This window comes from Mustela putorius, unplaced genomic scaffold (assembly GCF_011764305.1).
Source record: "Mustela putorius furo isolate JIRA1106 unplaced genomic scaffold, ASM1176430v1.1 tig00000281_pilon_pilon_pilon, whole genome shotgun sequence".
NCBI lineage: Eukaryota > Metazoa > Chordata > Mammalia > Carnivora > Mustelidae > Mustela > Mustela putorius.
In genome coordinates, this window is record NW_025421343.1 from 19,331,857 (window position 1) to 19,357,762 (window position 25,906).

The following is a 25,906-nucleotide window of genomic DNA, read 5'->3' on the forward strand; positions in this document are numbered from 1 at the left end:
GGCCAGTATTTATTTATTTATTTATATGTTTTTTCTTGAAGCCTGTGGTCCACTTCCACAATATCTCCTTCCTCCAGGGACAGATATGGGTAGATGATGGCATCGGGACACAAGTAAAGCCAATTCCAGGAATTTTCCTAATGAAAGCACCTGCTAAGATGGGACTCTGAGGCTGACCCACGATTGGGGTCTGCTAAATGAGTGGGACTTCTGCAGTGTTTTTAATGCTAGGAAGCTGGCATACACTGTACATCCAGGGAAAACCATGCCAAGATCTTCTCTGCCAGCATGCCAACCATTTAACAAAATTGAAGTGGTTTTTCAGAAAAAGCCTGGGTTTTTCAAGTTGGTCATTTTTTTTTTTTTTAAAGATTTTATTTATTTACTTGACAGAGAGAGAGACAGGGAGAGAGGGAACACAAGCAGGGGGAGTGGGAGAGAGAGGGAGAAGCAAGCTTTCCACCAAACAGGGAGTCCAGTGAGGGGCTCAATCCCAGGACTCTGGGATCATGACCTGAGCTGAAGGCAGATGTTTAACGACTGAGCCACCCAGACACCCCTCAAGTTGGTCATTTCTAACTTCATTGTTACTTATATACGGATACTGCCTATTCAGTACTCTATTTAGAATACTGTTTTTTTTTCTTTTTAAAGATTTATTTATTTATTTATTTATTTATTTGACAGAGAGATGACAAGCAGGCAGAGAGGCAGGCAGAGAGAGGGGAGGAAGCAGGCTCCCTGCTGAGCAGAGAGCCCGATGTGGGGCTCGATTCCAGGACCCTGGGATCATGACCTGAGCCGAAGGCAGCGGCTTAACCCACTGAGCCACCCAGGCGCCCCTATTTAGAATACTACTTTAATCAGCAGTAATAGTCATTAATTTCCTTACTCAACAGTACTGAGCTTCAGCAAGGAGCCCAGTACTCTCTAGATGCTGGGGACATTGCTGTGAACCAGTGGCAGGGTCCCCGTTCTCAGAGGAAGTGAGCACAGTCTGGTGGGGAAACAGATGATGAACAAGTAATAGGTGAATGAACAAGATGATTTTTTATAGTGATAAAGGAATAAGAAAGTAGGTTGATAGGCTAGCATGGGTGGTAGGGAAGGCCTCTTCGAGGAAATGACCTTTGAACTGAGACCTGAGAAAGAACAAATCAGCCACATAATGCTCTGGGGTCAGAATGTTCTAGGCAGAGGGAGCAGCAGGTTCATGGCCCCAGATTAACTGAGCAGAGGAGGGAGGACACAGCAAGAATTGGCCTGAGGGAAAAGAGAATTTGGTAAGAGGATATGTGCTGAGATATTCTTCTTTTTTTTTAACTTTTTAAAAAAATATTTAAAAAAAAATATTTTATTTATTTATTTAACAGAGGGAGAGAGAGAGACAGAGAGAGAAACAGCTGAGAGAGGGGATATAAGCAGGGGGAGTGGGAGAGGGAGAAGCAGGCTTCCTGCCCAGCAAGATGGCTGATGTGGCGCTCTATCCCAGGACTCTGGATCATGACCTGAGCTGAAGGCAGTACTTAATGACCAAAAAAAAAAAACAAAAAAACAAACCATTTTTTTTTAAATTGCAAACATAATCCTTGAACTCCATTAAAAAAAAAAAGACAAAAGGTTTATAACCAGTAACAAGTAGGTCTCATATTTACTCTACCCATTCTCTCTCCCAGTTCCTTGAGCAGGAAAGAATCACCTATATTTTATGTATCTTTTCAGAAGCCTTATCATTTATCCGTATTTATATACATGTATCTTAAGTATAAAGTAGGAATCATTTAACTCATAGTGTAGTACCTAGACTTTGTTTAGCAATTTGACTTAGTAACTTTTTTTTTTGTTTGTTTAAGATTTCGCTTATTTATTTATTTGACAGACAAAGAGACACAGAGAGAGAGGGAACATGAGCAGGGGGAATAGGAGAGGGAGAAGCAGGCTTCCTACTGAGCAGGGAGCCCGATGTGGTGATGCCAGGACCCCGGGATTATGACCTGAGCCAAAGGTAGATGTTTAATGACTGAACCACCCAGATGTCCCATTAGTAACTTAAAAAAAAATATTTTTAAGTAATCTGTACACCCAACGTGGGGTTTGAACTCACAACCCCGAGGCCAAGAATTACATGCTCCAACAACAGAGCCAGGCAGGCACCCTGACTCATACAGGTTCTATATGAACCTGTATGAACAACAGTATTAGGTTCATCGGCATGCTCTATTATTTAAATAACCAGTTTCTTAATTATAGACATTTAGGTAGTTTCTAGACTTCTGCTATTGAAAACAATGCAACAATCCTTAAATGTACGTCTTTACAAAGTACATGAATTTATTTGTAGGATAAATGGCTGATGTTTCAATTGCGGGACTACTAGGTGTGTGCATTTAAAGTTGTGGGTTTTTAAAAAATTTTTTTTCAAAGATTTTATTGATTTATTTGACAGACAGAGATCACAAGTAGGCAGTGAGGCAGGCAGAAAGAGAGGGGGAAGCAGGCTCCCTGCTGAGCAGAGAGCCTGATGTGGGGCTTGACCCCAGGACCCTGAGATTATGACCTGAGCCGAAGGCAGAGGTCCAACCCACCAAGCCACCCAGGCACTGGCGTATGTAAAGTTTTTTTGTTTTTGTTTTTTTAAAGATTTTATTCATTTATTTGACAGGCAGAGTTCACAAGCAGGCAGAGAGGCAGACAGAGAGAGAGAGAGGTGGAAGCAGGCTCCCAGCTGAGCAGAAAGCCCAGCGTGGGGCTGTATCCCAGGACCCTGGGATCATGACCTGAGCCGAAGGCAGAGGCTTTAACCTACTGAGCCACCCAGGTGCCCCTGCATTTAAAGTTTTAATAGACATGGTCAAATGTGTGCTGAGCTTTTTTATATTCTGGAGAAATGAGAGGGCCTCTTTATGATAGACATTGTGAAAAAGTGCATTTGGGTCTGGTCTGAAGGAAAAAATTGTCAACATTCAAGAATAAGCTTAAAGGAAGCTCAAAGTTTAAAATTTTTGTTTTTGTATTATGGATAATTTCATTTCTTTTTTCTTTTTTTTTTTTTTTTTTAAATATTTCCTGATTGATCAGTTGTTCAACTGTTGGTTTTGTTTTTTTTTTTTAAAGATTTTATTTATTTATTTGACAGAGAGAAATCACAAGTAGATGGAGAGGCAGGCAGAGAGAGAGAGGGAAGCAGGCTCCCCGCTGAGCAGAGAGCCCGACGTGGGGCTCGATCCCAGGATCCTGGGATCATGACCCGAGCCGAAGGCAGCGGCCTAACCCACTGAGCCACCCAGGCGCCCCTATTATGGACAATTTCAAATAAACACAAAGAGGGAGAGATTAATATCAGGAACTCCCACACTCAGCTTCAATAATTATCAACTCACAGCTCATCTTGCTTCATCTACATCCTCAATCCACTTGCCCCTGCCCTTGATTGTTTTGAAGCAAATATCAGACATTATATCCTCTCCTGCTTAAATATTTCAGGGTACAAAAGTGACTTTTTCTTAAAGATTTTGTTTGCTTGACAGAGAGAGAGCGTGTGCATGAGCATGAGCACAAGAAGGGGGAGCAGCAGAGGCAGAGGGAGAAGCAGGCTCTCTGCTGAGCAGGGAGCCTGATGCGGGGCTCCATCCCAGGACCTTGATCCCAGGATCCCGGATTGTAACCCGAACCCAAGGCAGATGCTTAAACAACTGAGCCATCCAGGTGTCCCTGAAAGTGACTTTTTGAAGATCAGTTATCTTGTAGAATGACCCTCATTCAAGATCTGTCATTATGTTGTCTCTGGATTAACCTACTCTTTCCTCCCCCAGCCCCCTCCTCCAGGGGTATGTGATACTTTGCAGAGAAGGGAGTCAGTGGTGAGACAGCATGGCAGGTAAAAGAGAGCTCACATGACTTTGGGTTTGGGTAATGGGTCTAGTGCTTCCTAGTAGCTGTGGGTCCTTGAGCAAGTTCAACCTCTTGAAGCCTCATTTCCTCATGTGGGCAATGAGGGTTACAGTAAGACGTTTTTATGGAAAGCTGAGCTTGTGGTGCCACACAGAAAGGGCTCTTAGTCACAGTAAGGAGCAAGTCACAGAAAGGGCTCTTAGTCACAGTAAGGAGCAAGGTGGAGACAAGGGACCATTACATCACAACCCAGCAGAGTAGCACCAGAGTGAGGGCTGGGTGGAGATAAAGGAGAAGGGCCATTCCGTAAATGGCACCAAAATGGTTTTTGCTTTTAACGATGACGGGTAGCAGAATATGCCACCCCAAAATATGCCACTTTGGCATAAGGATTATTTTGAGCTAAAAGCACTTACAAAAACAGATACAAGAAGGGTGCTCTGACCCTCCCGCCTTTTCTTCCTTAAAGCAGGAGATGAACCTCCACATGGAAGATACCCTCCCTGTACTAGGAGGTTAAGTACCATTGTTATCATCTCTGAGAAGCTGAGGCTAAGAGAATTCTGTGCAAGCAGACTTTGTCAAAAGAATTCCTATCTTCCTTTCACCTCCCCATATATGTTAGTTACTTTTCTGCAACTGCCTTTCTTTGCTCAACCCACTATAAAAGCATTTAGGTTCTGCCACTTCGCTCTGTCTTCATTTCCTCAGGATGGCTCCTGGGTCACATAAAATTTAAATAAATGTATGTGCCTTTCTCTGTTAATCTGACACATCAACCTAATTCGCAGGCCCAGTCGAAAACTCTAAGAGATGAGAGGTAAAATTTTGCCTCCCTTGTAATGATTATACAGTGACCCTCTCCAAGCAGGAAATTTAAGGAAGATAGTGTTCCTTTTGCTTTCATAAGAGCATGAAGCACCCTGGAGCAGAGAATAAGGCAAGGGCCTTGGTATAGGATAGGGGTGACTCTCTCTTCTGGCTTCTCACCTTTAAGAATGGGGTGCATAAGTTGGGGTGGTTCTGAGGGCAGGTTATTAAAAGCTGCAGCTTTACCTTCTACTTGAGTAATTGTGCATAGCAGGTGAAGTCATTAGAGTCATTTATATAAAATCAGAGACACTGGAAGGCTAAGTTTCCATGAAAAAAGCTGACTTTTTGAGGCCTCCACTGCTTCTGCAGATGAGGAGAAATAAGCCGGTGTAACAATAAACACTTAGAAATACGAATTAACGGCAGAGTGAGAGCTTTTCATTTTTGTTATTATTTATTCATTTTTAAGTAGGCTCCACACCCAGTGTGGAGCCCAACGTGGGGCTTGAACTCGTGATCCTGAGATCAAGACTGGAGCTGAAATCAGCAGTTGGACGCCTAACGGACTGAGCCACCCAGGTGCTCCAAGGGCCAGGGGTTTTTAAAGCAGAGTCGGTTCGTGAAAAGCAAAGATGGATAGTGCCCACAAGGTATTTCAACTTACTGACCTTTGGGACAGGGTGCTCAGAGTCCCTGAGCTCAACCAGTTGTACAGTGCGAAACTATGGAAAAATGTGTATTCTTTTTTTTTTTAAGATTTTATTTATTTATTTGATAGACAGAGATCACAAGTAGGCAGAGAGGCAGGCAGAGAGAGAGGAGGAGAAAGCAGGCTGCCTGCTGAGCAGACAGCCCAATGTGGGGCTCGATCCCAAGACTCTGAGATCATGACCTGGGCCGAAGGCAGAGGCTTAACCCTCTGAGCCACCCAGGCGCCCCAAGAATGTGTATTCTGCCAGAATTGCCAGCATGAGGGTCACAACTTTTCACTGAATTTTTGATGTCTCAGGTTACTATTTGCGACTGGTCACATCCTTAGATGCATGGACTTACATTTGTTTAGAACCCAGAAATGAGAAGGGGCATGGCTTGACTGGGCTACGGGAAGTACACACGGAGTGTGATTTGGTCAGTATCATTCACTGAGCCATATACCACCCCACATCCCCTCATTCAACCCTCATACCACCCTGTGATATATTCTTATTACCTCCATTCTATGGATGAGAAGACTGAGGCTCAAAGAATTTGTTCCTGGTCACTTAGCCAGTAAGTTGCGTGGCCAGAATTTGAATCTAGGGAGGGCCCAAATAACCAGTTTGGAATCCCTTATACAGACACTTTGTAATTCTATAGATCTACAGTCCTTTTAGGCTCTAAACTTGAGGAACAGCTTGATGAACATGAACAGAAGAACTGCCTAGCGGTGAGAGATCAGATGGAAGGTTGTGGCCGCAAGGCAGGCCCCGCAGATGGAGGGACCGGGGTCTGGAACTAGAAAACCTCATTGCAGCCTGGTCTTGACCACGATGCTAAGGGGAACCGAGCCACATCTCTCCAGTTACAGTCGCATCTCAGGAAACTTGTTACTCCTGCCTAAATAAAGGTTGATAATTTGAGACTAGAAAATCTCCCGGTTCTTTCAAACTCTAAAATTCTGCCTGGTGCCTTTAAATTTTAATGCATTCTAAAGATTTATATATGAAGGCCCCAAATGTCATCCAGAATCCAGGAAAGAATTTAGATGAAATGATTCTCCACATAATCTTCTCAAAGTACAAAGGAACAGAATTTTAAATAATTCTATGAACAGTTTTTAAGAATACTTTCTAAACTGGATTATATTGAGACAAGCCAATCATTTCTGCATCTTGCTGTTCCGTGTAAGGAGGATTTTTTAGTGGAAAAAAAAAAGAACATGATTTGGGTATTGCTACTGTAGTAGTGGTTGATGATATTAAAATCAAATAAACATATTACTTTGAAACAAATGAAGTTATTTAAACCTATCTCTCTAAAAATTTTTATGAAAACATACCCAGGAGGCACAAATTATATTATCATCAAATTAATTTGTTTTCTAAGCTCAAATTTATTTTAAAAAGTGACATTTCTTCAACAGACTTTAAAGGCATTTTAGATAGGGAACACAGGAAATAAATAACGTTGGAGCAAATAATCAACGAAATAGTTGTTCTGTGTTCTGTTGCTGAGATGCTTCGAGAAAGTATTTTTAACAACTCCCGGAGGAACTGGCTCTCGCTGGTGGGAAGCTAGTCTCTTTTCTCCGCTTACATTTGCAAACTTTTCTCCATCCTCATATCCTATAACAAATCCATTTCAAGCCCTGCTGAGTCCTGGTCTCCCTGATTCTCAAAACAGACCCTGCCAAAAAAAAAAAAAAAAAAAAAAAAAAAAAAAAGGGTGGGGGCAGGGCAGGGAGAGGGAAAAAAAAAAGAAAGACCTGACTCTTCCTCCTGTACAAAGATTTGGGGATGGGGTTCCCATTCCCGCATTGCAAAAATGGTCTTCTCCATAGAATAAACTAAAGGGCAAAAGAATCTTTCTGATTAAAGCTTTCATCAAGCCATTTCTATTATTAAAACCTTTGGCGTCCCATTACTTACACTTTGAAATCTAAATTCTGCTGTGGAGATCCGGGTCCTCAGAGCCAAGCAAATGCATTAGCTTTCCTTTGAGACTCTAATTCTTTACATCTGAGTTTCGGCTATTTGGAATGCTTTTCTGCCCTTTCTCTCTGCCAGCACATGACCATCACCTCCTTCCACGCTATCTTGAAACTCATTCCCTTCAGGATGTTTTCCTGGGTTAGTAGCTACTTTGCAAATACACACCTTTTGTTTTTGAGCTTTTAATCACATTAAATGCTCTTAAGATAAATTATCCAAGCCCAGGGATAAACAACACATAGAGATTTCCATTCTTTAAGAAACCACCCAGAGTGATTTTACTTTGAGAAGAGGGACAGCACTTCAATTTTTAGGTGTCTGCTTTTCAGCTAGGAATCCGCAATAGAATCAAAGCAAAATGACTCTTTAGGGTGACCTCTAGTGGGCATGGGACAATCCTACAAAATTATGGAAAGTGAAGGGCGAAGAAAACCCTTCCCAGTAACCAGCTGGGTTACTCTGAGGTCAGATGACCGCATCTCATCCCACCCCACCCTTATTTTTCCTTCCAGCATTTGTTTTGCATTTAACATAGTTTGCCTTACAACTCACCTGCTTCGCCTCTGGCGGGCACGGCGCGGGCTGGGCTGCGGGTGTCGGATGTCGGATGTCGTTTAAAATAACCCCTGCCCGTGGAACCCACTCCCTGGGCATAGACCGGAGCGCAGGAGAGTTGGCTCTGAGGAGCCTTAAAGGTCTTTTCGAGCTCTGAGAGCCGGTGCTGCAGCCGGCTCTGGGGTGCATAGGGGAAATCAAGACATTATGAAAAGGAGGACGCAGACGAAGGCTACGGGAAAATTCTGTTCTTGCCAGTGGCAGAGCGATTCTCCCCACTTTCACCCCACTCTACGGGAAGCGTCACGGGGGGGGGTGGTCCAGGCGCGCTACGCGTAGACGCCCTTTTAGGACCCGCGCCCCAGAAGGCGGGGCTGGGGCCGCTCTCCCCCTCGGGAAGACAGACGGGAGGGCGACACCGAGCCTGGGTACTGGGGTGTGCGGCCGCCTTCGGAGCACGCGGTACGTGGGTCTCCGCGCCGCGAGAAGAAAAGCAAGTCGGCAAGAAAACCAATTGCTGGGATGCCTTCTCTGAGAAATCCCTTAGGGCGGTCTCAGAAACCGAGCTGGGTTCCGGATAGTTTCTGGAAAAAGCTCTCCAAACGCCGTCTGTCCCCGCCCCTCAAATCCTGCACCCCAGTCTTCATCCCTCCTCACTCTCTGGTCGCCTTCCTGAAGGGGGGGTGGCGGGGGCTGTTAAAAGGGCCCTCGGGAGCTGCCCAAGTCATCCCTGATGGCCCGGGGCGGCACGCGGGAGCAGGCACCTTGGCCGCGGGGATCTGCCCTCTCCCCATTCCTCGCACCACCACCCCCGCCTCGGGGCTCCCCACTGCTCCCTTCCCCGCCTCGCGGACCCCTCCTGGCCGCGGCGGGCGGGAGCGGAGCGGGAGGACAGCGTCACGAGGCGGGGAGCCCGAGGTCCAGGGCGGGGCGCCGGGGAATCCCAGGCGCGCGAGCCCGGGAGGTGCGGGCCCGGGTGGGAAGAATAGGGCGGCGCGCGGAGGGAGGTGAGCGGAGCAGAGCGGGGAGGCGAGGCGGGGGAACCGCTTGGAGGCCCCGCCCCCGCCTCGCGGAGCCGGCTCTCCGCCGCCTCCGAACCCGCTCACTTTGCCTCTCGCCTCTGGACGGCGGCGGGGCGGTTGCTGGAGCCGCGGCCAGAAGGAGCGCCGGGGACGGGGAGCCACCCTGCACCCGCGCCTCCTCCCGGCGCCCGCGCCCCTCGGGGGCTGGGGGGCCGCGCCACGGTCTGAAAGGACACGCCGGCCTCGCAGGGGGGCATCCCCGGGCGCTGACAGCCTTGTTCCCGGCCAGTGGGCGCGCAGCGCTGGCGCCTGAGGGGACTCCCCGGCCACCTGCAGGTGCCGCCGCGCCGAGGGAGCGTCGCTAGCAGCAACGCCAGGCTGACGAGGACACTGGAGCCGAGGGGTCTCCGGGCCAGCGAAGGGCAAGAGCAGAGCCCGCAGCGAGAGCCGGCCAGCCGGTCCGCGGGCCCCGACGGCGCGCTCCCCCGTCGGCCAACGGCAGGCAGGCCCCGCGCGGCGGCCGGGGTTGGGCGGCGGCGGCGGCCTTGGGCCTCGGGGCTTCGGGGTGGCCAGCCATGACCTTCGGGCGCAGCAGGGCGGCCTCGGTGGTGCTGAACGTGGGCGGCGCCCGGTACTCGCTGTCCCGGGAGCTGCTGAAGGACTTCCCGCTGCGCCGCGTGAGCCGGCTGCACGGCTGCCGCTCCGAGCGCGACGTGCTCGAGGTGTGCGACGACTACGACCGCGAGCGCAACGAGTACTTCTTCGACCGGCACTCGGAGGCCTTCGGCTTCATCCTGCTCTACGTGCGCGGCCACGGCAAGCTGCGCTTCGCGCCGCGGATGTGCGAGCTCTCCTTCTACAACGAGATGATCTACTGGGGCCTGGAGGGCGCGCACCTCGAGTACTGCTGCCAGCGCCGCCTCGACGACCGCATGTCCGACACCTACACCTTCTACTCGGCCGACGAGCCGGGCGCGCTGGGCCGCGACGAGGCGCGACCTGGCGGTGCCGAGGCGGCCCCCTCCCGCCGCTGGCTCGAGCGCATGCGGCGGACCTTCGAGGAGCCTACGTCGTCGCTGGCCGCGCAGATCCTGGCCAGCGTGTCGGTCGTGTTTGTGATCGTGTCCATGGTGGTGCTGTGCGCCAGCACCCTGCCGGACTGGCGCGCCGCGGCGGCCGACAACCGCAGCCTGGATGACCGGAGCAGGTACTCCGCCGGCCCTGGGAGGGAGCCCTCCGGGTAGGACGCACAGCTTCTCTGCCCGTCCCGTCCGTCCTGTCGCGTTCTGTCCGTCCCGTCCGTCGGTCCCGTCTCCGTCCTGTTTGCCTCGGGGAGGCCGAGCCAGGCCGGTTCCGGGCCCAGCGAGGCAGCCAGGGGACGGGTTGGCCCTCACTTCCCGCTCCTATTTTCCTGGCACCAGGCGGCTGTGGTCCATACACTAGATCCGCCTCTTGAGGGTGAATCGCCAGGCATGGAGAGGGGCAGGTAGAGATAAACAAGCCTCCCCCATCTTTTAGTTTACTTTGGAGCAAATAGCAACTAGTTAACTAGATGTCCCTAAACTTTTATTGTTAGTACTCAACGATTTAACCTTGGGCTAAGAACAGCTTGAATTTTTGCCAATTTTTGGTGGCGTTTGGACAGATGGAGGTCTTGTTATGGTGAAATACGGTGGTCACACATTGCATACACTTTGCGTAGTATGTACTTTAATGGAATTGTTATAAAAGAGATTAACTTAACGATAGACTAAATAATGGATGTCTGTGCCCTTTTCTCTTTTCTTTTCCAATGGAGTTAGCAAAGCACCTGTCCGTCGTTTAGTACCAAAGTTACACACTGTGACTTTCAGAAGGATCTTCAGTATAGGGAGGGGGGAAAAATCACCACCTTGGAAAAGAAGAAATATTTAAACTGCCCAAAATCCAGAAACAGTATTGAAGTAGTTAATAGCTTTTCTTTTCAGTTTATTAGGATGCAAGGAAAATATTTGAATCTTTCCTTCTATCGTGTTTGCCTTTCAATAGAGATAACAGACTTCTGTTTTTAGTACTAGTGAGTTTATTTTGCATATTTGACAGGAGGAATGAATAGTAAAGTTGGATTTTCAAGGGAGACAGTCTCTTTGGGCACAAACACAAAATTGTATATTCTGTTTTGATTTTTTTAAAATTTTTTGTTAACTTAAGCATTTTTTATTTATTTGAGGGAGAGAGAGAGAGCACAAGTGTGGGGAGGGGCAGAGGGAGAGGGACAAGCGGATTCTTGGCTGAGCAGGGAGCCCCATGTGAGGCTTGGTCCCAGGACCCTGAGATCATGACCTGAGCTGAAGTCAGATGTTTAACGGACTGAGCCACCCAGGTGCCCCTTTGATACTGTTTTAAGAGGCCCCCCTCCATTCATTTTTATTTGTTTTATTTATTTATTTTTTCTCCATTCATTTTTAAAATTAGGTTGTGCCTGATCGTCTTTTCCTGTTAGACACGTGCCTGTTTTCAATGATATTATGTGTTGTGAGGTTGAGTGCATTACTTACACATAATATTCTTCCTTTGGAGAGTGAAGATTGTTTTTTAAACTAAGAAGTAGTAAATAAAATTGTCTAGTACCACAGAGTCCATTACTGATACATTGATATCTTGGCATGAAATCCAAGATACATGCTTTAAAAGGAAATTCATTAGTAAACTAATTTTGTTAACTGTATTATGTTCTGAGTTTTTGATTTACAGAGAAGAATTACTTATTTAGTACTCCATCAGTACAATGAAATGAATTTATATATCTAAATACATAAGTGCCCTTGATTCTTCTAGCGGACCGTAGGAAAATGAGCGATAGCTGGCCCAGAAACGATTCACTAGTAATTGTGGAATTCTAAGGTTAGTGAAAGTTCAAACTACATTAGCAAAGGAAACAGGAGAATTGAGTTAGACTTCCTGGGACTGCAAAAGAAGTGGAGGAAGAAGAAGAGGGATGCTTGATTTGTGTGTGTTTATTTTATATATGTATGCAATTATCCAAGTCAGAACTGTTTCCTAGATACCCAGATATTTCAGGCAAAAGCATGTTTTTCTTGGCTTAAAGGTCCAGTTTTAAGCTCCACTCTCCCAAGTGTAGGTATATGAAAGCCAACCTCTAATCCCAGACAGATAAACTGAAGGATGAGTGAGCAGCTGAGGAGGCTGAAAGTCACAGGGGAGCCTCCCATAGGCCCCCTTTGACTGATAGGGCCTCTACATGGGCACTTCAGCAATGGTCTCTCAAACCCTGCTTGCTTGTTGTTGCTGAAATTAGTCTTTTTGAAACATCATTCTGATCATCTGACTATATTTGGTGTCTGCCAGATAAAGCCAAAACTTTTGTCTTGGCCTTTAAGGGTCTTTATGGTTTCACCACTATCTGCCCTTCTTTCCTTTCCTTAAAAAGATTGTACTTATTTAGATGACACAGAGAAAGGGAGAGAGTGCACGCAGGGGAACTACTTGGAGAGGGGAGAAGCAGGCTCCCTGCTGAGTAGGGAGCCTGATGCTGGTCTCTATCCCAGGACCCTGGGATCCTGACCTGAGCTGAAGGCAGACGCTAACTGACTGAGTCAACCCAGCTGCGCCCACAATCTGCCTTTCTTAACTAGTCCTGTCTCCATTTGCAAGCATCCTTTCTGAGTAGCTGCTGTGTTCAAGGCACTGTTGGTATTCCAAATATTGTAACTTTAAAAAAAAAATAAAGAAAGAAATGGTGTTAAGTTGGTGATGTAGGAAAATCAGAGGCAAACTGATCACAACTGAGTTGTTCTGAGAAGCAATTTGGCCTTCACAGTAGGGGAAGAGCATGGAAACAAGTTATCTTTGGAAGGTTGCAGAGATTGTGCACTGCTCATCAGTGGTGGTAGGGGATGTTATTTATATGAACTGTAGTATACACAGTCTTTACCACTACATGTGCCCCGCGTGAGAACATAAAAAGGAATATTTTCCAGGTAGAAGGAACAGCAGGGGCATAGGCATGAAATTTGCATATTAGGGAGTGTGAGTCCAGCGATGGAGTGAGAGGTGGATAGAGAGCAGATGTTAGAAGGCCTCGACTGAGAAAGAGAATGATTTTATTTTGTAGGCAGTAGTTAGTGGTTGGCATGTTTGAGGTGAGTGGGTTATGCATATAAAATAACAAATGTCATGAGTTGTGTACTGTGAATTGGGAATGGGGGAAGATGGGAAACAGGAGGATGAGTCTGGAGACCTTTGCAGAGGGCGGGAATGGGGGTGTGGATTGTGTGGAGGTGGTAAGAATGTAGAAGAAATGACCACTCTGGGAAATATTAGGAAGACTCATAATTAATCCAGGGCCTGGGAAGGATAGAGGCGGGTGTCAGGGACTGATTACGTGGCCTTCCAGGAGCTAGGAGCACTCCTATCACTTAGAGCCTCCTTTTGTCCAGACTGGCCTGCTCACTTGTTCCCAAACCCCCTGAACGTTCCTTCCTCTGCAGCCCCTTGCTTGTTGAAATTGGATCATCCATCAAGCCCAACTCAGATTCTGTTTCTTTTTTGAAGCTTTTCCTGCCCACTTTAGATGGGATGTTTCCTTCTGAATTTCTTGAGGGATTGCTTATCAGTACTATGTATTTGCCATCTATAATATCCTTCCTAGCGTGATCATTGTTTTTACATATAAACATGTCCTAGCTCCTAAACTAGAGGAGATGAAAAGCCCTAGAAGGCAGCTAAATTCTCCTATCTTATTTATTATGACAGCATCTTTTAGAAAAAAATTATTCTGGCACAGCAAATGTCTACTGTTTATGTTACAATTTAGACTATAACCTTCCAGGAATATGTCTTCTGTTGCATAAACTGAAGAGCTGTTTGGGGTAAGGCCGCGGACTTCAGCTAGTGGAACTCTTAGCTGAGGAGGATGGGGTCTTGTGCTAGAAATGAGAAAAAAAAGCCTATTAAATCCAAGAATGATTCTTTCATCAAGTACTGATTGTGGAAAAGGAATAAAGACAAGCATAGCATTTCTTTTTATTAAACTTTGAAATTTTGGAATAGCATACAATCTTAAGTTTTGGAAGAAATTTGAGAGGTCTTCCAAACCAATAATTTGAAAGCTTTTTGTGTATGAATATGACACTTTTAAATTGATATGTTCTGAGGGTAATAATCAAATGATGGTTTAAAGTTTAAAAGCTACACAAACAAGTCTTTCTCCATCTCCTGGGCATTTTGCTCTTTTTCCTTGATGTAACCAAAGTTGTTTGTATTTTGTGTGTCATTTTGAGACATTTTGTGTATTTATAAGCATATAATAAATATTTGCAAGAAAACAGTAACAGAAACAGTGCAGTAATACTGTCCCCAAACTTGCTTTTTAAACCAGCAAGCCTGCTGTGGAGATTGTTCTGTATGAGTCTATAAAGAGCTACCAAATTCTTGTATGCAGCTGCATAATATTCCACTGTTTTAAAAAAAACAACACCTTTAAATTTTTATTTATTTATTTACTTATGTTGTCTCACCTATAGAAATGCTTTAGTGAATATCCTATATGGGTACATTATTTTTGCTTTTGTCCATAGGATAAATTCCTGAAAGTTAAGACACAGGCTCAAAGGGCATGTGAATTTGTAATTTGCATAGATAATTCCAAATTGTTCTTTAAAAATTGATGTCATTTTATACTCCTGCCAGCAGTGTGTGGGAGGACATGCTTTTTCAAACACCATAAAGTGTTGTGATACTTCTGATCTTTACCATACTGTACTGGAGAAATATCTAGCAGCTTTATTTTTGCCTTACTATTTTTTTTTTTAACATATACTGAAATGTAATAGAAATACACAATCCTGCAATATTTGATGTCAGAAAATATGTTAGGGGAAACTTTCAAATCATCCTGGCTTTTGCACAGTTGAACCTTCTACCATAAGCAGATTTTAATTATGTTTTGATTCTGGTGACTGCCCAGCAGTGTGGCTTCTGTGGCACATAAGATGGGGTTCCTCCTCACGGAATTGGTGGCCTGGTGGTGGTAGTAGGAAGAGAGGACAGACGGCAAAGGAAGCAAATAAATAAGAATTTCAGATTGTGAAGGGAAATCAAATAGGGTATAGGGGATAGAATGCAGAAGGAATGCGCCTTGCACAGCATGTGAGGAGGTAGCTTGAGTGGAGACCAGACCGATGAGAAAGACCCAGCCTTGGAAGAAGAAGGGAAGAGTGTTCTTGATAGAGGGAACAGCAAAAGCAGAAGCTCTTGGATGACAGTGAGCTTGGCTTGTCCCCAGAATGGAAGGAAAGCCCATGTGGCCTAGTAGTTAGTCTAAGGGCAAGAGGAGGTTAGATGAGATTCTAGAGGAGGCAGAGCCCTATCAGGGGCAACAGCAGATATAGCAAGACATGACATGTGAGAGAATGTGGGGCTTGATTAGGGGCATCTTGATTAGGAGGTGGTGAGAAGTCACTGGATTCACGTGGATATGTGGGTCTTTATCATGTTCCTAACGGTGACTCATCCACCAATACTAGGAAAATTGTGAGGTCTTACTGAGTGAAGCAGTTAAGGCTACTGCTTGTGGGGTCCCTCCTGCTTAACTGGCTTGGCCACATGTCATGAGCTGGGAGTCCAGTTGTTTTCTATAGGGTCTGCTGCTCACTTTGGGGGGGTACTGTGAGGAGAAGGATCTGGAGGAGGGAATCTTTTGAGAGTCAGTGGGAGAGGGACCATTTGCCATTTTCCTTTCTGTACAACCCACATTGTCTCATCAAGAGGACTTCTGTTAAAGGTCGTTGGTAAATGCATTCACAGCCTTCACCTATGGACGGTCCTGGTAATCTTAAAGATTTTTATTTATTTGACAGAGATACAGCGGGAGAGGGAACACAAGCAGGGGGAGTGGGGAGAGGGAGAAGCAGGCATCCCACTGAGCAGGGAGCCCAGCGTGGGGCTCGAATCTGGGATGCTGGGATCATGGCCTGAGCTGAAGAAGACACTTAAGGACTGAGCTGCCCGGGTGCCCTGGTTCTGGTAATCTGAGAATGCTGATGTTCTTACTGTTTTATCTGACTGATAAGACAAACTACAGATTTTTCAGGCAGTTTGCCTTCAAGGACCATTGAGTATCATTCTGACACTGCTAAGGAGATGAGTGTTTTTTTTGGCATTTTAACATACAGGTATACTCCTTTTTCTTTTTTTTAACTTCATCTATCTATCTGTCTATCCATCTATTATCTTTATACCAACTTTTTATCTATCTATTTAACAATCTCTTATCTTTATACCCAACAATGGGGCTTGAACTCAAAACCCTGAGATCAAGAGTTGTACTGTCTTCTGATGGAGCCAGCCAGGTGCCCTGACATACTCATCTTTTAAAATCACTCAGCGTTGCTAGCCTGTGTCATAAAAAGATGCCCTCTGCTAGTCAGAACTTTGAGAAGGATGGGTCAGATACAAAGTACTTAGCCCTTTTACTTTTTGGTCCCTTGCCTCTGAACTTCCGGTCCTCTCAGCCAGTCTCAGCCCTAGTGTTAGCTTTTGAGTTTTAAATCTCTTCATCATGCAAAGTCTTGCTGTAATTTTAATTTGTTCTTTAGAAATTGTTTCTAAAAGTTGCTTCATGTTGGAATTTTGATCTCTAATTTGTATTGCTTTGTGTTACAGTAGTGAGACTCTGAGGAGATGTAAAGATGTTCAAGTTTTTTGCAGTGTTATTTTTAGCCCAAGTTTAAAAAATGAAGTACGTAATCAAAATGAAACACCAAGTGATAAAAATTTAAAAATCAATTGTATTATTTCTATTGCCTATCAGGTCAATATTATATAAATTCAGTAGGTTTTTTAAGTACTTTAAAAATAAAAAGCAATATTTGAAAATGAAGGTGAAAGTCTCAGTGCTTTTACTTTGCAGATAAGGTGGATATTTTCAGAAGCCGGTAATTAATAGATCTGTGATAGGATTGAACACAGCCCTGAATCTCAGTTAAATTCTGTTCTTGCACAGTGTACTGTTTCTTTTAATATGTGTAGGGTTTTCTATCTGCTGCCAATTTTAGAATTCAGTGGAAACTTTCTTTTGTCAATACCCTTTTTTTAATCAAGGTGCTTTTTTTCTCCCTTAGTAAGCAAGTAATTTCCAATGTTATTCTTTTCTTTTTCTTAATGAAAACTGCTCACTGCAAAAAAGTATGGTTCTAAGTATTATGAAGTGAAGAGTAAACATGTCCTTTTCTCCTCAATCCCATTATCCCATTTCTAGGTATTCTTTCCAGAAATGTACATATGCACACACATACACACATATGTGTATAGGTTATATATACATATTATGCAGATTTTTTAAAGCTTTATTTATTTACTTGAGAGAGAGAGAGAGAGTGCCAGTGCATGAACAGGGGGAGGGGCAGAGGGGGAGGGAAGGAGGAAGCAGATTCCCCACTAGCCAGGGAGCCCATAGTGGGCTGATCTCAACACCCTGAGATCATGACCCTAGTGGAAACCAAGAGTCCAAGGCTCAACCGACTTGAGTCACCCAGGCTTATGTTATATGGATATTTTAAAAAATTTATAACCGGATTGTTCTATAATCTTGTTCAAACAATTAGCGTTTTTCTCAACATTTTACAACTCTTTCCATATCAGTTGATAGAAATCTTTCTTATTCTTTTGAAAAATCTGTAGAGTGTTCAGTTGTTTGGATGGGCCACAATTCAGTCAACAGGCATCTGTCTGTCAGGAACAGCGATGGCTTTCATAGTAATATTTATTTAATTGTTAATACGTGCTAGCCAGCTTGTTAAGTTTTTACATGTGTTCTGTTACCTGAGTCTCTTCTTTTTTTTTTTTTTTTTTATAGATTTTATTTATTTATTTGATAGAGAGAGATCACAAGTAGGCAGAGAGGCAGACAGAGAGAGAGAGGAGGAAGCAGGCTCCCTGCTGAGCAGAGAGCCCGATATGGGACTCGATCCCAGGACCCTGAGATCATGACCTGAGCCGAAGGCAGCGGCTTAACCCACTGAGCCACCCAGGCGCCCACCTGAGTCTATTCTAACAGTCTTGGGAGGTGGCGTTGTTACCGTCCCCATTTTATGACTCAGATTTGGATAGGTGAAATGGCTCACAGATGGGCAAGTGGTGCCCTGGTATTCGATTCCCACGTCCCTGCTCCACACTGCTGTGGAAAGTTTGGTTTGACGCCTGTTTTTCAAAAATGTGCACAGTGGTCCAGAACTATCTTTTTCATATATCTTTGCAAATTGGCATGAGTATATATGTTTGATAAACTCTTAGGTGGAAAAATAGCTGGATCAAGAGGACTGTGTTTAAAAAAAATATTTTTGAGGGGCTCCTGGTTGGCTCAGTGGGTTAAGGTCTCTGCCTTCAGTTCAGGTCATGATCCGATGGGTCCTGGGATCAAGCCCCACATCAGGCTCTCTGCTCAGCAGGGAGCCTGCTTCCCACCCCCCTCTGCCTGCCTCACTGCCTACTTATGATCTCTGTCAAATACATAAATAAAATTTTTAGAAAAAAAAATTTTTTTGACAGATACTACCCAATTTCCCCCTAAACTATGAAATTCAGCATTACTCTTTATTCATAATAGTGACTGTTATAATCATAAGCAGTAATCAGTAGAAGGGCTAATATTAATAACCTGTAATAGCAAACATTTGGAAATAACCACCTTTTAAAAAATAAAACCACTTTATCGAGATACAGGTCACATACTGTTGAGCTTACCTTTAAAGGGTACAGCTCAGTGAACTTTACCACAGAGAGGTACAAGTGTCATCATACCACTTTAAGCATTATGTCTTTTTTTTTTTAAAGATTATTTATTTATTTATTTGACAGAGAGAAATCACAAGTAGTCGGAGAGGCAGGCAGAGAGAGAGAGAGAGGGAAGCAGGCTCCCTGCTGAGCAGAGAGCCCGATGCGGGGCTCGATCCCAGGACCCTGAGATCATGACCCGAGCCGAAGGCAGTGGCTTAACCCACTGAGCCACCCAGGCGCCCCTAAAGCATTATGTCTTGATGGTGTGTTTGAGGGAGTAAGAAATGTGTTAGAAAGCTGGAGCCCATGAATGGCCAAGAAAGAAACCCAGGCATTTTGGCTGAGCAGATGAATCAGATGAAGCAATAGGCAAAACATTTCTGTGTGCGTTCCTCATTCAGTCATGAACTGGTGGGTTCTCTCGGAGTGTTTGGAAAAGTTATACATAAGTGATTTTTCTTTGTCTGTGAGCAAGGACTCCTCAGCTTTCACACTACTGACAAAGAGAAGTGTGTAATTGAGGCAATCATCTGACTTTCTCAGGCGAAAAAAAAGAAAAAATCAAAAGGAAAATGTTACGGTGGAAAGAACCCAGGACTCCCAAGTGAGGAGGCCTCCCTCAAGTTAATTCATTACCTTCCTCTGGGCTTGTACCCGCATCAGTGGGGATTTCACACAGACGAGTCAATGAGAGAATGAAGACCAAGACCTCAGGAGGAAACCAAACTTCCTTAGGTCTTTATCTTTCCCTGTACTGGGTCCCTTCTCCTGGTCTCTCTTTTCTTGAGGTTACTTACGAACGTCTTAGTGTCCTTTTAGTCTACAAGTTCTTTGAGAACAGAAATTCTGGGCTTGACTACATGTAGTTCCATGCCTTGCATATGGGCAGTCACTAAGTATGTATTTTTTTATTTAGTTAGTTTTAAGATTTTATTTATTTGAAAGACAGAGATCACAAGTAGGCAGAGAGGTGGGCAGAGAGAGAGAGGAGGAAGCAGGCTCCCTGCTGAACAATTCGGGGCTTGATCTTAGGACCCTGAGATCATGACCTGAGCCGAAGGCAGAGGCTTAACCCCCTGAGCCACCCAGGCATCTCTCAACATGTATTTCAAATGATTATACATGTGAAAGAACCATGCGAATACAATAGCATTTTATTTTATTTTTTTAAGATTTCATTTTTAAGTAATCTCTACACCCAATATTAGGGCTCCAACTCACAATCCCAAGATCAAGAGCTGCACCCTCCACCAACTGAGCTGGCCAAGTGCCCCACATTTTCATTTTTGACTGGAAAGTGTGTATTTATAAGTTGCCTTCAACCTGTGAGCAGGTTATATTTTAAGAAATCAGTTGCAAATGGTTTTATGGCATTCCATTCATTGATTCATTAAACTCAACAAACATTTATTGAGCAACCCCTGTATATCTGCGACTGTTCTGGGTGCTGGGGATAAGGCAGTGAACAAAGGAGAGTCCCTGTGCTTATGAGCCATCCATCTACTCTAATAAATAAATATGTAGCAGATAGGGATAAGTGCTATGAAGAAACAAAGCAGAATGGGGGGTTTATAGAGTGTGAGCCATGGTCCTGAAAGGCCTGTCTGATCAGGTAATGGATGTCTGAACAAGGCCTGGGAGGGATGCAAGAGGCAGCCATGGAAGTATCTGGCCGAGAGAGTTCCAAGCCTAGGGTGTGTAAGCACAAACCTTTGAGGCAGGTGTGCTGCCTCAAATGCAGAGTGGTAGGGAATTGGGGGTGATGGTGATAGTGACAATGGGAGAATGTAGTTTACTTATTTATCTGTCTATTTATTTAACAGAAAGAGATAGTGAGAGAGAGTGAGCACAGCAAGGGGAGTGGCAGGGAGACAGAGAAGGAACCTTGAGCAAGGAACCTGATGCAGGCCTCAGTCCCAGGACCCTGGGATCATGACCTGAGCCAAAGGCAGATGCTTAACTGACTGAGCCACCCAGGTGCCCTGAATGTAGTCCTTACAGAGCCTTATAGGTACACCAGCTCAAAGAATTTATTTATTTACATATATATATATATATATATATATATATATATATATATATTTACTTTTAGAGGTGGGGGGAGATGGGATAGGGGGAGAGGGAGAGAGAATCTTAAGCAGGCTCCACGCCCAGCTCAGAACCCAGTGGGGGCTCCATCTCACAACCCTGAGATCATGACCTGAGTTGAAATTAAGAGTCAGATGCTTCATCAGTGCAGCCAAACAACTGCCCCAGACAGCCATGATTTAATTTTAAATTTTCAAAGTTCACTCTGGGCTCAGTGTAGAGGACAGACTCTAGGGGGCAAGGGTGGAGCCAGTGAGGCCAGTCAGAACCACCATCACACCTAACAGTCACCGGGCTGCCTAGAGTCCTGTGTCCAGGCCGCTAGCTGCCATGTTGATCTGGGTTGTGGTGGCAGGGTTTCCTTTTTCTTTTTCTGCATGAAGAAATTATTGTAATTGGTCAGGTTTGCCTCTGACATCATCGACAACTCAGGTCCACTGCCTGTTTTTTTGTACAGCCTCTGAGCTAAGAATGGTTTTTTTTTTTTTTTTAAGATTTTATTTATATATTCGACAGAGAGAGATCACAAGTAGGCAGAGAGGCAGGCAGAAAGAGAGAGAGGAGGAAGCAGGCTCCCTGCCGAGCAGAGAGCCCGACGCAGGACTCGATCCCAGGACCCTGAGACCATGACCCGAGCTGAAGGCAGCGGCTTAACCCACTGAGCCACCCAGGCGCCCCTAAGAATGGTTTTTACACATTCATATTTTATTTTTATTTTTTATTTTATTATTTATTTATTTGACAGAGAGAGAGACACACACACACAGTGAGAGAGGGAACACAAGCAGAGGAAGTGGGAGAGGGAGAAGGTGGCTTCCGGCCGAGCAGGGAGCCTGATGCAGGGTTCCATCCCAGGACCCTGGGATCATAATCTGAGCCGAAGGCAGACGCTTAATGACTGAGCCACCCAGGCACCCCTCTTACTATTATTTTTAAATATTTCATTTGTACGTGATCTCTTCACCCCACATGGGGCTCGAACCCACAACTGGAGATAGATCACGAGTTGCGTGCTTCACCACCTGAGCCAGCCAAGTGCCATGCTTGTTAACTTTAAAAATGGTGGAAAAATACTTAAAAGAAGCATACTGGCTTATGACATTATCTGACATTCGAATTTCGGTGTCCATAAATAGAGTTTTATTGGAGCACAGCCTTGCTCATTTGTTTACATGTTGTCTGTGGCAGCTCTTCGGCAGCTTCGTTGGGGTGGAACGGTTGCAACAGAGAGGATATGGCCTGCAAAGCCTGCAACATTTACCCTCTGGCTCTTTACAGGAAAAGCTTGTCAACTCTTGGTGTAGAATGGTCTCATTATGGGTTTTGGCCTGTCCAGCTGTGTGCCCTCGAGCACGTTCCTTCTAAGCCTTGGTGCATCCCCCTTTGTAAAGTAAGGATAGCAGATAGAGGGTGGAGGGTGGGTTGCTGATTGCTGTCTTCTAAACCAGCCTGACTCTAGCTGCTGCCCTCTGATCTCAGGGAGGCCCACCCTGACTCACGGATTGTTCTATTTTCCCAAGATACTTCCCCTAAGCAGAGCTCATTATTCCATCATAAGAGTTCTGGTACAGCAGGGACTTTGGTGAGTATTCACGGTTGGTGTGGGAAATCCTGTATTTACAAGTTAGGGACTGTGTGTTAATTTCAGTTTACAGATTTAGATTTACTGGTTTCCTCTGCACTGATGCATGTGAGAGGTGGCTGGGGACGGGATGGGTGGCCAAAACTGGGATTCGCAAGGTGTAGGTCCTATTAAATCAGGGGCTGCATTTGTGTAACATATTAAAAGATTATGATTGTTTCAGAAACAGAATGGGAAGGACATTTCCAAAAAGGAAGTGAGTCATCATCATTAATAGAGGGTATAACTCAGTTGGCCTCGAGGCATAATCAGGACAGCCCTTGCTATGCAACAGCTTCCTGTATAGTGAGAAGCAGCACCGGAGTCACTGACGGTGAGAGAAGAAGGTGAGACATCATTGAAGTCTAGGGAAGACCCTGTGTTCCCAGAATGTCAGGTGCAAGAACAGAGACAGTGGAGGGGCACCAAACAGTGTTAGTAGTTGTATTCTCCGCCACCATGTACGTCACAGCTTAAAAAAAAAAAAGTGTCACCAGGAATGCCCTTGACAATGCAGTCAAAATGATTGCTTTTATCACAGCTGGTCCTTAAGTGTATATTTTTAAGTATCTTAGGGGATGAAATGGGAAGTTGCAGAAGGCACTTTTGCAGCATACTGAAATGCTGGCTGTCTCGAGGGAGAGTACATGTACAGTTGAATGAGTTGCAAGCTGTAGCAGCAATGAGTAGCAGCTTTTTTCACGAAACAACATTTTTATTTGACAGAACAACTGACAAACTGTGGCTCTTCAGACTTGAGTATATAGTGGAGCAGACGTTTTCTCATAAATGAGCAAGGTGAGTTAGTCACTTCAAGGAAAACAACAGGACAGTATTTGTTAAAATTTAGAGCTTCTTTTCTTTCTTTTTTTTTTTTTTAATTTTATTTATTTATTTGGCAGACAGAGATCACAAGTAGGCAGAGAGGCAGGCAGAGAGAGAGAGGGTAAGCAGGCTCCCAGCTGAGCAGGGAGCCCGATGCGGGGCTCAATCCCAGGACCCCGGGATCATGACCTGAGCCGAAGGCAGAGGCTTTAACCCACTGAGCTACCCAGGTGCCCCAAGCTTCTTTTTTTTTAAAAAAAGATTTTATTTATTTATTTGAGAGAGAGAGCTGGGGGTGGGGGTGGAGAAGAACAGAGGGAGAAGGAGAAGTAGAAACCCTGCTGAGCATGGAGCCCAACACAGATCATGACCTGAGCTGAAGTTAGAGGCGTAACCAACTGAGCCACCCAGGTACCCCTAAAATTAGAGCTTTCAAGTAAAAATTAGGTACTTGAAAAACTCCAGTCTGCCACTGTGCACTTGCTGGCTTCTGGCTTTTAATTTTTCTGGTGAGGTTGGTAGTGATATTAGTAATCATGACTTTTAAAATATAGAGTGAAATGCGCTAACATTTGGGAGATCTACATAATTCAGTAACCAGTACATCCTAAATGACCCAACACCTGATGTTACAAAACCATGCAAAAGATCCATCCCAGGTATCTGAGGGACCAAGGGGTTTTGATGTTACCGAATACCAAAAGTTCAGTGACAAGAATTGTTTCCACATTGCAACTAATCTTAAAAAAAGTCCCGCTTTTTTTGAGTTTTGGGGTAGTATCAAAGAAGCATATTCACAATTATCAGAAAAGGCTTTCTTTTTTCAACTTTCTTTTTCCAACGACATATTTTTGTAAGGCTGAATTCTCTTTATGTACTTTAAAACAACATACTGAATGCAGAAACAGATAAGAAAATTCAGCTGTCCTATATATATTTTTCAGTTCTCTCTCTCCTTCCCTCTCTTCCTTCTTTTTCCTTACTTTTGTCTTAAAATTCAAACGTGGGGAAGGTTGTCATAGGGAAATGCATTTACACATCATTTGAATTGAAAAAAATAAATCCGTCTGTTCCTTAAGAAAGTACATCTGATTTGAATGATTGGTTTGACAGTGAAGATTGGCTTTGCAGATTCAGTTACATGATGGACATGTTCCAAAAGCTGAACAAGATAAGTTTGCAGTTCCTAGGTTTTGGTGAAAATATACTTAAAGCACATAAGATATAAATATTTAATTTAAAATGTTGTATTGATGGGGTGCCTGGCTGACTCAGTTAGAAAAGCATGCAACTCTTAATCTTGGGGTTTTGTGTTCGAGCGCCATGTAGGGGGTAGAGATTACTAAAATAAATAAGTAAATGAACTTAATAAAACAAAGATGTTGTATTGGCAAAGACGTATTGAGATATCTTAATATCTCAACCGTCGCTGATATTACCAGATTTAGGACTGGTTTCTGAAAGTAGAGGAATAATTGCTGTGTTTGGCAGCTACTGAGTAAGTCTTGGTCTAAGTGCTTTTTTTTAATGCAGTACCTCCCAGGAAGTAAGAAAGTGGATGATTCTAATGATGGGCAACAAATCCTTTTGCAAGTTAAGTGGTTGTCAATTTTGCTTTCAGCAAATTTCAAGAACATAATTGATTCTACAGTAGATAGATTATTAAAAACAATTTTTCCAGTTTTTAATTTTATAAATATCAAACCTATAGGAAAATTGCAAGAATAATACAAAGAACAACCTCTATCTAAAATCATTATTAATTTGAGATTTGGTTGCAAATGTCTTGATACTCCATCATTAAATACTTCTGTATGTAGCTGCTAAAAATAAGGACATTTTCCCATCTAACAAAATAGTGATCACACTCAGAGTATTATTTAACATTAAAGTTTTTGGAGACTCTAGGCCAGTTGTTTTATAGATGTCCCTGAATTTGAACTTGTCCGATGGTCTCATATTTTTTTTTAAGATTTTATTTATTTATTAGAAAGAGAGAGAGCGCGTGCATTTGCTAGCACGTGTGTGTGTGCTCTTTCCCACAAATGGGGGTGGGGCAGACTCCCCACTGAGGATGGGGCCCTACCTGGGGCTCCAACCCAGGACCCTGAGATCATGACCTGAGTGGAAGTGAGTTACTTAACTGATTGAGCCATCCAGATGCCCCAATGTTCTCATAATTATATTCAAGTGAAACCTTCTCTGTAGAAATACTCTATAGATGTAAACATTTTTTTTATTTTTCATTTTTAAGATTTTATTTATTTATTTGACATAGAAAGAGAGAGCACAAGCAGTGGGAACAGCAGGCAGAGGGAAAGGGAGAAGTAGGCTCCCCACTGAGCAAGGAGCCTGATGTTGGACTCCATCCCAGGACCCTGAGATCACGACATGAGCTGAAGGCAGATGCTTAACGACTGAGCCATCTAGGCTCCCCTGTAAAATCTTTTTGATGATAGATGATAATAGATCAAAATGTGATATTTTTTGCATACACTTGGAAGGAGGTAAAAGAATCAAATAGTGTTCCTATAATACAACTCTCTCCATTTTCCTCTAATTGTTTAGATAAGAATTCTCTGCCCTTTTATGTGTGGAAACAAAGATAGGAATTGAAATGATGC

The 25,906-nt window shown here is 44.2% G+C and overlaps 2 protein-coding genes across 3 annotated transcripts in view; one reads left to right on the plus strand and one right to left on the minus strand.

Annotated features, from left to right (window-relative positions):
- Positions 1-8,507, minus strand: part of MTA3 (metastasis associated 1 family member 3) — a 214,257-nt gene extending 205,750 nt beyond the window's left edge. Inside the window, exon 1 of the mRNA XM_045079170.1 lies at positions 7,947-8,507. The gene's annotated coding sequence lies outside the window, so the exon portion shown is untranslated. The remainder of the gene's footprint in view (positions 1-7,946) is intronic.
- Positions 8,508-9,183: 676 nt separating this feature from the next.
- KCNG3 (potassium voltage-gated channel modifier subfamily G member 3) overlaps positions 9,184-25,906 on the plus strand; it is a 45,183-nt gene continuing 28,460 nt past the window's right edge. Inside the window, exon 1 of one of the 2 annotated variants that reach the window (XM_045079173.1) lies at positions 9,184-10,211. In XM_045079173.1, the coding sequence (XP_044935108.1) occupies positions 9,547-10,211 (665 nt within the window). In that variant the 5' untranslated portion in view covers positions 9,184-9,546. The remainder of the gene's footprint in view (positions 10,212-25,906) is intronic. The other variant, XM_045079174.1, reaches the window with a different exon arrangement.